This window comes from Protobothrops mucrosquamatus, unplaced genomic scaffold (genome assembly GCF_001527695.2).
Source record: "Protobothrops mucrosquamatus isolate PMUCROS unplaced genomic scaffold, P.Mucros_1.0 scaffold898, whole genome shotgun sequence".
In the NCBI taxonomy this organism is placed as follows: domain Eukaryota; kingdom Metazoa; phylum Chordata; class Lepidosauria; order Squamata; family Viperidae; genus Protobothrops; species Protobothrops mucrosquamatus.
This window is the reverse complement of record NW_015387150.1, coordinates 188,120-203,017: the sequence shown is the minus strand read 5'-3', so window position 1 is coordinate 203,017 and position 14,898 is coordinate 188,120. Positions and strand designations below refer to the sequence as shown.

The window sequence follows — 14,898 nt, the reverse complement described above, 5'->3', positions numbered from 1 at the left end:
AAAAATGTAAAAATCCACCTATCCAGTATAACAATCAAGATAAATCAATGGCTCAATTATGTTCTAAAAAAGACATCGTATAAATAAATTAATATGATAGCAAAAATAAAGTAACTTAAAATCATGTTATTGATATTGTTCCTGGAAAAGAAGATTTTTTTAAAAAAAAAACTAAAGAGTTTTCTTTTTGATAAAGAAAACATGGACACCATTTATAATCTTGGAAAATATGAAAGTAAAGCAGTGTCCCCATGGGCCACTCATTTAGGAACTGTTATGTCAACATTTTTCTCATAAGTTTTCTTTTGATTTGAATTTAGCTTTATGGTGATAAATCATAGACTGAATAATGAGAAAAGAACAGGTGAGCTTTAATGAGAATAGAGGAGAAAATTATGTTGAAGAGGAAGGAGAATACATTGTAGTTGGCTTGGATTTCAAGTCTAACATCTACATAGCTTAGGTGAGAGTAAGTTTACAGGTGATGCTCTGTAAACAATGATGTAAAAAAGGATTTCTGTATTACATGGTACATATTTACACCAAGGAAACACCAAACGCTTCCCATAGGGAAAATTAGGGAATATGTAATAATACAATATAACAGTAACAATAATATAATATAAAATAAAACCTGGGAAGATACTGGAAAAATAATAAAAAAACAGATCTGTGAACATCTAGAAAAAATAAAGTTATAACTAGTAGCCAGCATGGGTTTGTTAAAAACAGATCATGCCAAACCAATCTTATTTCATTCTTTGACAGAGTGACTAAATTAGTAGACCAGTGAAATGCTGTGGACATAGTATATTTAGACTTCAGCAAGGCATTCGACAAAGTAGATCACAATCTACTTCTTGGTAAGCAAGAAAAACATCACCACCAGATGGATTTGTAATAGTTTGACAAACCATACTCAACAAGTAGTCCTTAATGGTACTATATCTACATGGAAGGAAATAAACAGTCTTAGGCCCAGTACTCTTCAATATCTTCATAAATGACTTAGATGAGGGAATAGAGGGCATCTCATCAAATTTGCAGATGACACTAAGCTGGTAGGAATATCCAACACCCCAGAAGACAAGCTCAGGATCCAAAAAGATCTTGACAGACTTGAACAATGGGCCCTATCCAACAACATGAAATTGAATGTGAAGGAAAGCTGGGTTTTACACCTAGGCAGGAAAAACCAAAGGTACAAGTATAGATTAGGCAAAACCTGGCTCAAAAACAGTAACTGTGAGAGGGACCTTAGAGTCCTAATCTAGTGGATCACAAACATGAGCCAGCAGTGTGCAGCAGCTGCCAAAAAAGCTAATACAATTGGTTGTATAAACAGAGGCAGAGAATCAAAATCATGTGAAGTATTAGTACTGCTTTATAAACCCTTAGTAAGACCACGCCTAGACTACTGCATCCAGTTTTGGTCACCACATTGCAAAAAAGATGTTGAAGCTTTGGAAAAATTGCAAAGAAAGGCAACTAAGATGATTAAGGACCTGGAGACAAAAATGTATGAGGAACGGTTGCAGGAATTGGGTATGGCCAGTCTAGAGAAAAGAAGGACTAGGAGTGACATGATAACAGTATTCCAGTCTTTGAGGGGCTGCCACAAAGAAAAGGGGTCAACTTATTTTCCCGAAGCACCAGAAGGCAAGATAAGGAACAATGGATGGAAACTAAATCAAGGAGAGAAGTAACCTAGAATTAAGGAGAAACTTCCTAACAGTGAGGACAATTAACCAGTAGAACAGCTTGCCTTCAGAAGTTGTAGGTGCTTCATCACTGGTGGTGTTTAAGAAAAGAATGGACAGCTACCTATCTGAAATGGTATAGGATCTCCTGCTTGAGCTGGGGGTTGGACTAGAAGTCCCTTACAGCTCTATTCTGATTGAAATTGTAACAGAATTGTGTTATATTATTTAAGAAACATATAGTTAGATAATCTATATTAAAAATAACCATGAAAGTGGACATAATTTTTTTCAGGATTGACCTACCAAAGAACCTCACAAGGCCTTGCATTCTATTTTCAGATAACCAGGATAAAACTTAAAGTTGTCTTCTATATTGTGACTTTGGGCTATTCTGAACCTAGTGTCCACATGTTTTATTATTTCTTATATTTATCAGTTATTACAGTTTCTTCATATGCTTCATATACACACATGTATGCCCCTCACTTTTGGAAGTGATTAATATTGTATAGAGCACAGATATGCATTGTGGTATTTCTATATATTACTTATACATCCTAGCTGGAGAGATGGAAATAATAGTATTTTGGCTTGAAAGGTACACAATAGATTGGGGTAAAACTGAGCTGTAGTTATACTTGTGCTGCATTGGTCAAAGTTTGCCCAAACTATTCATACTGGAGCAGGGATATCTGCTCGAGTAATGAAAAAAGTCAGGATGATGGCTGCAGCCATTGAAGTCAAAAAAGCGCCACTTTTTAAAATGTGCATCACATGTGGAGTTTCAATCATAGCTCCCATTATGACATTTTATTTAGCTCATCTCTTCCCATGGCCACCCCCAGATTACTACAGCCAGCTGGTCTCGCTAGACTTGAATCAAAGTCTATTCTTCTCCATCCAGCCCTCCACAGTCTTCAGGTATTCAGTCATTGTGATGGAACACACAAAGAGCAAAGTTATACAGCTGTTTATCATTAGCATATTGGTTATACCCAAGCTAGTACAAATAATTGACTTTAGCTAGTGGCTTCAAATAAGTAGTGGGGAGACAGTTGAGCCCTAAGGTCTAGCACTGGATCTTTGCTTCCAAACAACATTGTCTGGAACTGGCCATGGAAGAAAGAGGAGAATTAATGTAAAATTATGTCCGCCACTCCCAAATCCATGAGCCTATCTAGAAGGCTACAATGGTTGATAATGAAGACTGCTGAAGATCCAAGAGAACTATAATGGATACAATACCCCCTTCGTGTTCCTACTAGACAAGAGTGATCAGTACCATCTCAATGCTATAGTCCAGTCTTTATCTATCTATAATCTATTCACTCCAGGGTTCTTTGAAGCTGCAAGCCTACTGTCGTCACTACAGCCTTCCCTAAAAATAGGACAAGTGGAAACCAAGCACAAATTATCATCTAGAAATGACTAAGATTCCATCTTCAGTAAAAGCAAATTCGTAGATATTTTTAATGAAAAATAAGGCTTTGATGTATACAGACTCACTACACATGTTCGTTCTTTTAATGATGAATAGGAGAAGACTGCCATTGATTTTGTTTGTTATTTCTTCTTATTTCATGTGAAGCATAATACATTTTCCATTTCAGGTATACTAAACCACTTACCTTTGCTGATTGCATAAGTGATGAATTGCCATTAGGATGGGAAGAGGCTTATGATCCTCAGGTTGGAATCTATTACATTGACCACAACACTAGTAAGTGTAACATGATTTTATATTTAATGCATAAGTGGCTTTCATATATAGCATTCATTAGTGCTGAGCATAAATTAAAAATTATAAAGAATAGATGTTTCAGAACATGAAGTCTGATAAAATGTAGCTTCAAAATAATTATGGAATGATATTAAAGATTTACTTAGGTGGTATATTTTTTTTAAATGTTAATTAGTTTAATTTTAAAATATTTTATGACATGCAGTGTGATCTACCTTAGAGTAGCTTTGGTTTTTAAATGATGCTTTTTACACACCCGTGTGAATAAACCAGCATGCAATTCTTTTCCAGTGGGAAAAAATATGCAGAGCACAGAAGAAGAAGAATTAAGCTAAAGAAATTAAATTCATGGGATAAGAAAAAGAAAGGAAACTTAATTAAATTTAGGTTAACACCGTTCACTGTCACTCATATCCTTCTGTCCTTGTAAACCATCCTAGCTTCCATTATATCTATATATACCACATCATGCATTGTTTCTGGTTCTTAAACTTCTCACCTCTTAAGAGTTTTAGTAGCTGCATCCAGTTAAAACATCCTCAGTCTTCTCCTTCCTCTCAACCTATTTGTTCTTCCTCCATATATTTTTTGGAATTGATGGCCAAAACCATTCTGTTTGATTTTACCAGGAACCACAGTTGATTGAGGATCTTGAATTACCACTAGATGGAAGAAAAGAGTTTTCTATATCTCTTTAGGATTCATAGCTTTTCAGTCTGTTAACCCCAGTTCTGGAAGGCTAAAATGTGATCTACCTGAAAAGAGCTAATTCAGCCTTTAGCAAACTGGTACCATCTAGAGATATTGGTGCTACACTTCCAGAATTCCAGAAGCTATTTTTGAGCAATAATTGAGCATTATTTATTTTAATAAAACTGAAAGGCAGGGAATTAGAATTAACCATAACTAAAAGCCCAAACTTCATGTCGAAATTATACAAAAGGCAGTACATTATAGAATGTTGAGTCTTCGCAAGCACCCAGCCTGCGAATGTCTTTCTTCATTATAGACCATGTAGTCCTAAAGAAGCTCCTCTTGTTTGCTTGAATCCTGTAATGGTTTCTTTGTGCAAGAGTTTTCTGTTAAATATTAAGGAACTCCTAAATTATGCAGATTAGATTTCTTTGTTATCCTAGAGCCCAATCATATTAATAATTTATTCTGTGGTAGCTAGGCATCTCAAGTGTAATTTAGCCAAGAGCATTTAAAGCTGATGAAAAGCAGAAATGTATGTTTCTAACTTTTCAGACAGATTTTCTCCCATAGAATTTTCAGAAGTACACAATTTAATTCACCCCACTTGCTCACTAAACAGAATGGAACACCATTTCAATTATTTCTTATATGCATCACATACATACTTTTCTTATAAAACTACTGGAATTTCTGTCTATCACAAATGAGAAGTAATAGAGATTCACGAGATAATCCAACTTCTTTTTGTAGTCATCACAACTTCATTTCCCCTTATTCTTAACTATTTGTTCTAAATAAAAGATTCAGTAAAATATAGACATTAACAGATATCTATTTAGAAATTATAGAAAAATTAATACTGTGTATACTCCCATATAAATGTATCAATGAACAATGGATAAAATGAACTCAATTTGGGGGAATGCATTTTGGTACCTAACACTCTCAGTTTATCCAGAAGTATACATAGCACACGCACACATACATAAACACATCTATGTAAATCTTAAAGGTTTTATGTCTGAGGAATAGTAACATGTTATATATATATATTATATATATTAAGTTATATGTAGTCCTGAAATACATATTCACATTATATTGTGTAGGTTGGAATCATAAAGTAAATTTCTAGAAGGCAAGTTATCATAAACTTATAGAATGCAACATAACTTATGGTGAATGGCTGGGCATCTCAAATCTCTCTGCCTAAAAGTTCTCCAAGAGTCCTCTCAATTCCTATTTTGGATGTTCTCATTTTTCTTCTACGGGAGCAGTCCCCAAACATTTTGGCACCAGGGACAGGTTTCACAGAAGACAATTTTTTTCTGCAGATGGTTGCTTGTTCGCTAACCACTCACCTCCAGCTGCGTGGCCTGGCTCCTAACAAGCCACAGACCGGTACTGGTCCATGGCCCAGAGGTTGTAGACCTCTGTTCTATGGGATGCCTCATCTGGCAATTTCCTCAATTCTATATTAGAGAGATTGGGTTCTCACAACCTGTGCTGCTTTTTTGGTGTTTAAAAGATGATGATGATGATAATGATGATGGTGATAATGAAGCAGTCTTCAGGCCACGTAGCCTAGAGGCCTGTGACTAATGTTTCAATTTATTCCATTTCTTGGAAGATAGACCAATATCACCAGAGGAAGCTTTTTTTTTTTTAAAGAAAAAGATAACAGACTATAAGCACTCTTTTTCACTTTCAATATTAAGTTGTTGTATTTCACTATTTAAAGGGAATAAGTACAGAGTTAACTTGATCAGAGATATAATGTGATTTTTTTTTTGTTTCAATTAGCATATTACATTAATATAATCATTTGGGGGTTTTAAACTGATTTATATAAGAATCCATGTGTATAGCTTATCCGACAAACTTTGCTAGGATAGTGAACCAAGTATATGACCATAATCACATAATGTTTTGGTTTTTTTTAAAAAAAACACCTTTTATTATAGTGTGGTGTACATGTCATTCAGATCACTGGCCATATAATGCTTTAATTTTTGAAGGTCTGAAAATTTTATGTGTTGTTGGCTTACAGCCTTGTCATCTGAATCCTGATTAATGGCTGGTTTATGAGTAGTAACTCATCAGCCTGGCTGTCAGTAAAGAGATGCTGGTTCTGCAGAAGTATTTCTGCTCAACAATGACAGCAAAAGAGCAGAAATACTTCAGAGATGTGAAGGAACTGCATTAGTTTTCTGTCATGTCTGATACGTCGTCCGTGTATAACTTTATTATTCATAGTTAACTTAAAATACAGATTACTGTGTAATAGGAAGCTGATTCATTTGTCCAAAATTATTATCATTTTCTGCATGGATACTTGCATTAAGCAATATATAAGGGTGTCATTTTAACTACTAGGTGGACTGTCTTGATTGGAATAAACAAGAGACAAGCCCGTTTGTCCTTTCAACACATAGCAAAACTTTGTCTTTAGTAGACCTTATGCCATAAAAAAAATCACAAAATAATAAACTTCTATCATGGGCCAAATAGTAGTTTATGTTACATTTATCTCTAGCTTGTTGTATTCTTGTTTAAAGAAAGAACCCAGATAGAGGATCCACGAGTACAATGGCGTCAGGAACAAGAACACATGCTGAAGGACTACCTTGTATTGGCCCAAGAAGCCTTAACTGCGCAGAAGGAGGTTTACCAGGTCAAGCAACAGAGGCTTGAATTGGCCCAGCAGGAATACAAGCAACTTCATGATGTCTGGGAACGTAAACTGGGATCTCAGACCAGCTGTACGTGTCTTAAATTATAATTTATGAATATAAGAATGTGTCATTTATTTTTCCTCTGAGAGCAAGTTTTGGCCTTAAAAACTAGATTTTATGTTTTCAGAAATGAGAGAATAACAGGTTTTTTTTGTTTTTCCCTCTTAACAAATCTTGGAAAAATCCTTCATGCAATCTAAGAGCATTTTATCCCCAATATGCAGGTTCCATTCCATAAAGTTTTGCTTTTCCAGCATGATTGGATGGAGAATCCACTAGTGGGTTGTCTTAATCTTCCTGGTCCAGGAAGATTAAGACAACCCACTAGTGGATTCTCCATCATCATGCTGAGAAAAGGTGTTCAGGTAAGACAATGCCCCTTTTCCTCATCTCATGTACAGGTAGTCCTCATTTAGCGACTACCTCATAAAGTGACCATTCACAATTAAAATGATGATGAAAAAGTAACTTTGCAAGCTATCCCACATTTATAACCTTTGTAGGTCTAAAAAGCAAAGGAAAGCTGAAATGAGATTATAAGCACAATTACCATTTTATTTAGTGACCACTTAACTAACAACCATGTTCCCAGTTGTGGTCACTAAACAAGGGCTAACTGTAACACTGTATTTTGTATAGTCACACCATCCACTGTATTTTTATCCATTTTTTACCTGTATTTGTTTGTATGTTTTCCTTTTTACTATTCAGTTCTACTATTCTAATGAAAATAGTTTGGAAAATGAAAGGTTTAAGCTACTCTATTTTTTTTAATTACCTGTTCTAATACATGTAATACCTCTATATGGTTTTCTTTTAGAAAACAGCACTGGAACTTCAGAATATGTTTAAAAGGGGGAAATAAATAAAACAGCTTAATTTTGATAAAGCTCCCTACCATCTCTTCTATTTTGAAATACTTAAGATATCCATCTAAAAATGTGGAAAAATGCTTTTACTTTAAAAAAATATTTTTTTATCTTGTATTTGTTCCCATTTTCTTAACCTTTTTGCTGTTTTTCTTTCATTTTTCTCTCTTACTGTAGTAGCCTCCAGTTCATCATCTAGCTCAAAATATGATCCAGAAATTCTTAAAGCTGAAATTGCTACCACAAAATCTAGGGTAAGATAAAATGATTTTTAATTTCTTTTTAAGTTAAAAGAAAAAAACTTCCACATGCTGTATAATATAATCCTTCCATTTGCCGATTTGTACATAACTAAGGAACCAGAGCTTTATAACGTTGGTGACTTACAAATCCCAGCATATTTCACTATTACCCATACTGGAATATATGACTAAGCAATATCAGGGTATAGGTTCCCCATACCCATATTAAAAGAAAGCAAGTTAAGGATCCCTTTTACTAATAGAATATCCTGAAATAAATGTTTTACATTGTAAAATATTTATTCAAATTATTGTTGGCTGTTTCCTTCTAAGTGAAGTATCATAAGGATTCAGTTTATTTTTAATCTATTATTTATGTGACATTCACATGTTGGTCTTAAGTCATGTAATCATGAAACTGTTGGATTCATAAATTGAAAAACACAGAAACCTCAACTTCCCCATTACATTTCATAGTGATGTATATGGAAACCTTGGCTTGAATCAAAACAAGTACCTTTTTTATATCTGTCTGGAATTCTGACTTAGTATCTGTCAGCAGCTCTTAAAACTTGTCAAGATCAAAGATCGTTGATAAGGAACCTGACTAAATACAAAGTTTCATATAGACCTGTGCAAAGCTTCCAGGGAGTGCTTCACTATAATTGCTTTGACAAAGCAGACCTTTAATGCAGTTCTCATCTGTTGATTTTCGAATGTCAGCTGTGTGTGAATTTGTTTATTAAAGTGAAATGGGTAGATACTACAATCCACCACAACACATCTTGACATCTGGAGATACTGGAGTCTACTACAACACATCTTCTCAACTGGAGATGTCAAGATAAGGCACCTTGTTTTTCTGCATAGGAATACTTCAAAGTGGATCTGACCAACAGGTAGAATAAAGGCAGTGCCAAAAAGTGTATGGTGTCATTTTGTGCTTCTTTAGCCTATATTACAAATATAACAAAACTAATTATATTTCAATATGCCTGTCTAAAAATAATTCATAGAAATGTTTTACTTTATTTAAATCTCCTAAAATCTATTTTATCTGCATAGGTAAACACTACATTACATTACAGATAGTCCTTGATTAATGACTGCCCTGTTTAGTGACCATTTAAATTACGACTACAGTGAAAAAGTAACTTTATGACTGGTCCTTGTACTTAGGACTGTTGCAGCATCCCTGTAATCACATGATAAACATTTGAATAGTTTGCACAACAGCCCTGTGGCTATATAATCACTATCTGCTACATTCACAACCGGCTTTCAAATGAAGAGTCAAGGGAGAAGTGTAGCAGTAAAATTGTGGCCATGTGATATCTCTCTTAATAACTGTGTTGCTTAGCAGTGGAGATGCTAGTCCTAATTGTGGTCATTAAATGAGGTTATTAGATGATGATACAAACAGCTAGGAAAGAAAAAGAAATATACTAGTAGCTAAAATTGCAGGAGAGAGACCTGGTGCTCAGTATGGAGAAGTCTGGTGGACTAATTATGGTCTCAAACTGAAAGACTCAATTTGTGGTTATCAATGAACTGAAGGAAGTTAAACTCTAATACTAGGAAGATGGGCAGCTTTAGCAAAGCTTTATATGGGCATGCTATTTTCTTTGAATCTTGATGTTTTTTAAAAGAAATAACAGTACATATTGGCTAAAATAAAGCATTTTGTTTCACTTATTTATAGGTTAATAAACTCAAAAGAGAAGTTGCTCACATGAGACAGGAACTCCAATATAAGGAACATGGTTTTCAAACACTGAAGAAGTAAGTTAACAAATAACAGCTCCCTCTATCTGTCTGTCTGTCTGTCTGTCTGTCTGTCTGTCTGTCTGTCTGTCTGTCTGTCTGTCTGTCTGTCTATATCTATCTATCTATCTATCTATCTATCTATCTATCTATCTATCTATCTATCTATCTATCTATATCTATTTCATTTATATACATTTCTGACTAGTTGAAAAATGTATATTGTCATGATTGACTGGCAAATTGAAATTAAAGAAATTGTGAGTATTATACAAAGAAAACAGCCTCTGGACACAAAAAAGGTAAAAAGTTTGAGGAACAGGAAGTAGAGAAGTATGCAGGCTTTGCATGTTATATGATAGACTGCACTACAAAACAAGAGTAGAGATGAGACAAATAGGGGGAAATGAAGATAAACTGCACCAGAATTCATTGAATTTTAAGTTTGTTTTTAATATAGTTAAAAGTCACAGGGATGGCAATCTACCAACCTTGGCTGTACGTAAGATAAATATTGCTGGCTCTGATTTCTACTTGGATAAGAACTCATTAAGAAAATTCAGGTCAACTCAAAACTGGGGGGGGGGGATCCAAGTAAAGAAAGTAATGGCAAACAAGTTCCATATGGTTGCCAAGAAAACATTGCATAGCCATGACCATGCAATGACCAGGAGTTAAGCTGGATTTAAAGGAGTCTCTTCCTTTCATAGGATTACATCCAATATACTTAATACATTGATGTCATATTAAAGCTTAGCATTCATCTGCAGTTTTTACAATGGCTTTATCCCAAAGGCACTTTTCCAAAAGGCAACTGGACTTTCTTGGTTTTTTCTTGGAAAATGTTTCACTTCTCATCCAAGAAGCTTCTTCAGTTCTGACTGAATGGTGGGGAATGGAAGGATTTATATTCATATGGTTGTTAGCATTCTAAGAGGGGTTGAGGCCAGTTGGGGGTTTATCTGTATACTCAGAGTCACCTGAATCAGAGTGCAAATGGCTGTGGAACCTTCTTGAGACTGCTGAACAGGCGGTGTTTTATATAGAAGATCGGTGGTGTTGTATCCCTCCCCTTATATTGAGACAGAGCTGCTCAATTTTAACAGCTTTTCAAGGAAAAAACCCAAGAAAATCCAGCTGCCTTTTAGAAAAGCACCTTTGGGACAACAAGAACTGGATGATTGAGAATTTCCATATACATAAAGACTTTAATTTCTATTCATAAAATGTCAGGGGGACTAGAACTGGTGTATTAGTGTTCTGGCATTTTACTATTTGATAATATTAATGGACCATGTTATTTTGGACATACTATTTTTCTGACTTAGTGTTTTTGTTATATTGTTATATTGCTGTAGAATCAATTAGGAGTATGACAAGTAAACCTGATTCCTGCCTATTTAATGTAAATATTTTAGTTCTCTTTCTACACTAAGAAAAAAAAAATCAGAGCAATATCTAGTATTAAACATTTTCCCAAATTGTTTCAAGTGATTCTTTCCATCTTTATTATGTTTATCCCTCAGTTGATAAACTGTATTGATTTGGAATCAGTATCAAATAAAACTAAACAAAACTTTATAAACGTGTGGTAGAAATTATTAAATATGAAGTTATTTGCAGATTGGAAGAATCCATACTTTTTTCTGTCAACAAATATAGAGGTACATTACATATCCAGGGTCATTACAATCTGCAATAAAACCTTTGAGACCTAAGTGATCCCACACATTTTCAAAATATTTATGCTATTAATAGATGTAATGTGCTACCTAGAAACTTGTTTAAAAACCCTCCAGAACTACATGCATAACACAAACTAATTAGAAATTGCTCATGGGAGCTATATTTTTCAGTAGTTTTTACAACCACACAAATACCCCCTGACCTGTATTTTGATATCATCTTCCCATTTTTGAGATCTGTTTCTTGAAGTTCAGAGCAAATTGGTTGTGTATCAAGCTTTAACCTAAGGTTCAGTCAACTTTAGACTAGGACCAACTAGGAAATGACAATGCTGCAAGAAAATGACATAGATTCTCTTTTCCTCATACTAATGAATAAAATGCAAATTCTATGTGCTCTCTGGCTTTCTCACATATATCTTCGTGAACATGTACTGGGCCATCTTATCAAAACAAGATAAATTTTAGTCCCATGTGAATGTAATTTAATCTTTTTTTTCCTGGAAATTGATCATTTCTATACTTGTTCAGTCATATTTTTCAGTACATCAATTTGCAACAGAGGAAGTTAACACATAAAAATTTGATCAATATACAGCTCTCCAGTAGATGGAAAATCAACAGCTCAAAAACCCCAATCCAACTTCATTTTAATCGATTTATTCCTTTTCTTAACTCTCTTATAGTGAGTAATGGTTTCTCTTTCCTTTTATCTAAAGAATTGATATGAAAATGTCTGATACCCAAGGTGGATATAAACTTGATGAAGCACAAGCCATTTTAAATGAAATGAAAGCTATCAAGAAGGCTATCACTTCAGGAGAGCAAGAAAAGCGAGATCTTATTGAGGTATGAAATCAGTTTAGTGAAATAATGTGCCTAGCATACAGTTAAAAAGTTCTGAGCATACATTATGAGTTGCCGCAAGTACAGAAATATTTATTTTTAACCTACACATAAAATTAAGTTTATACAGAAATGCTGGTTAAAAATCAACCATTCTCATTATTGATAATCTTCTGTAAAGTAAAATAGGTGAAATAACTCCCCCTCTATAACCTAACTTCTGCTTTAATAAAAGAAACCCATTTAATAAAAATAAATAAATTTGATTTTAAATGTCCTTTCAGATTTATGCAAATCACTAATTTTTAAGTGTTTATCCCTTTGTTGCTTTCCTTACTTTTAAGTGTTTCCTTCAAAACAAGATGGCAATGAGAAGGCAATAAGATGTTAGATGTTCTTTCTTCTCATTCCAGAGTCTTGCCAGACTAAAAGCTAATTTTGTGGCAATTAAAAGATCACATTCAGACTTGTGGACCAATAGCACTTCCTTGGGAAGTTCCCATTGCTCTTTACCTAGGACGTACCTGGATGCTGGCTCCCAGACAGATGTTTCTGGAAATGTATGTATCCCATTTTTAAGCATATTCTTTAATAGCCTGGTGATTTTTCATAGATTCAATGTACAGATGTTTATAGCACTTATCTATATATTTGTTTTACATAATATTTATATTTTTTTTAAAAACAAAGTTAATTTAAAAAAATTGTCTTTGAATTCTTGTAAATTTTGACTGTTATAACGATTAACATTTTCTCTTGTCAGTTTTTTGTGAGCTGCAATAATCACTTGGCTGAGAAAGTAAGAGTGCGTCTCCAATACGAAGATGCTAAGCGAAGGTAATTAAGTTTTTCTTTGTTGTTCCTGGCAATTCAGAAAGCAACAGATATTTACCATAAAAGAATCTATTTCTGGCAAAATCTGTTCAACGAAGTTGTCATTTTCTAAAAATAGATAACTTATTCATGTACTGTATCTACATCTATATTTTATATGCTGTTATGCATCTATATGCTTTTCATACATTTTTGTCAGTTGCAGTTAATTAGTTGTAAACAAAGTGCCTTTATATTATAAGAATTGTGAAACAATAATGGTGACCTGATAGCCTTTTCTTTAATGCTGATGCATAGTCCACTCTGATTTTGACAAGAAAATATTGCACTCTCTTAATTTTTTTATAAAAATAAAAAAGGAAGCAGCCTAAGTTGACATGGTATATTTAGAGTAGCAGAACATCTGTTTTGTAAGGATTAAAGGGCATGGTAAGCAGTCCTTGTACCTTTATTTGTCTTTTTATACTGCTAGGTCAAGTTCGTTCCCTCCCTCCCTCCCTCCCTCTCTCTCTCTCTCTCTCTCTCCCCCCACTATATTTTATAAAACAAATTTCTAAAGTCCCCACAATACTCTCCAAAAAAACCAAAAAGTCATATAAAATCTGGTAACAGGATCTTTTTAGTTCCTTTTTCTGAGAATAGGTTTCAGACTTCGGAAGTATTATGCCAATATTTCTGAGATTTACCATTTTTAAAAGTTTTGAAAAAAAATGTGCACAATTTTTCATGTAGTTTTATCAACAATATTTATCATTTCTAGAAAAAAAAATAAAGTGGATAATTACAGAATTGGTGTTAGGAAATCTTTGAGTTAGAAATAATTTCTATTGTTGCAGTACCCAACTCTCTTTGTACTTCCTCCAACTGACAACATTTTTTTATTTATTTAGAAAATTTATTGACCAGCCATCTTACCTCAGGGCATCTATTCTAACATTCTAATATAAAATATAACATGTATTGGTCAGAAATATATATATATATATTTGGAATACCACCATAGCTGACGATAGATAGATAGATAGATAGATAGATAGATAGATAGATAGATAGATAGATAGATAGATAGATAGATAGATAGATAGATAGATAGATAGATAGATAGATAGACAGAAAGACAGACAGACAGACAGACAGACAGACAGACAGACAGACAGACAGACAGACAAGATATTATAGATAGATTACAATTCAAGAGTGCTTGTTTCAATCCTATATGAAAATCAATTACATCTTCATAGTTTTATTGCTACGTACACATCCTTTTACAGCAAGTTATAAGGTTGTGTAAGGCATCAGAAATATCTAGAAAATGTATTTCAGATATTTACATTCTACGTTCAGGAATGTAAATTTAGCATCTGTCTGCAAGTCTTTAAAGCAACTGTGTCTCTTCCTGAGATCCTGCATATGTCCGCCCCAGTTTTCACAGGGAGAATAGCATGGATAACAAAAAGGAAGGAAGGAAGGAAGGAAGGAAGGAAGGAAGGAAGGAAGGAAGGAAGGAAGGAAGGAAGGAATGTATCCTTGATCCTTCTATCCTTAACACAAAATATCAACTCACATTTCTCAGTGAATTTCTCACTGATTATCATATTAATCAGGGTGACATTATCATAGATTTAAGACATTATGCGAAAACCCAACTCTCTTGAGTTATTGTTGGAAAATCTAGTTCTTCCTAGTTTTCCCAGTTGTCTTTAGCAAAACTGAAAAGAAACAGAAAAAGACAACAAACTGTAATGAGGTGCAGTCCATTGGAGCACCATTGGAAGACCTGAAG

The 14,898-nt window shown here is 34.1% G+C and overlaps 1 protein-coding gene across 1 annotated transcript in view; it reads left to right on the top strand.

Annotated features, from left to right (window-relative positions):
* Positions 1–3,296: 3,296 nt before the first annotated feature.
* The window catches only part of WWC1 (WW and C2 domain containing 1), a 39,705-nt gene continuing 28,103 nt past the window's right edge, over positions 3,297–14,898 (top strand). Inside the window, exons 1-7 of the mRNA XM_015819333.1 lie at positions 3,297–3,423; positions 6,699–6,902; positions 7,922–7,998; positions 9,689–9,768; positions 12,155–12,284; positions 12,695–12,841; positions 13,045–13,118. Coding sequence (XP_015674819.1) covers positions 6,752–6,902; positions 7,922–7,998; positions 9,689–9,768; positions 12,155–12,284; positions 12,695–12,841; positions 13,045–13,118 — 659 coding nt within the window. The 5' untranslated portion in view covers positions 3,297–3,423; positions 6,699–6,751. The remainder of the gene's footprint in view (positions 3,424–6,698; positions 6,903–7,921; positions 7,999–9,688; positions 9,769–12,154; positions 12,285–12,694; positions 12,842–13,044; positions 13,119–14,898) is intronic.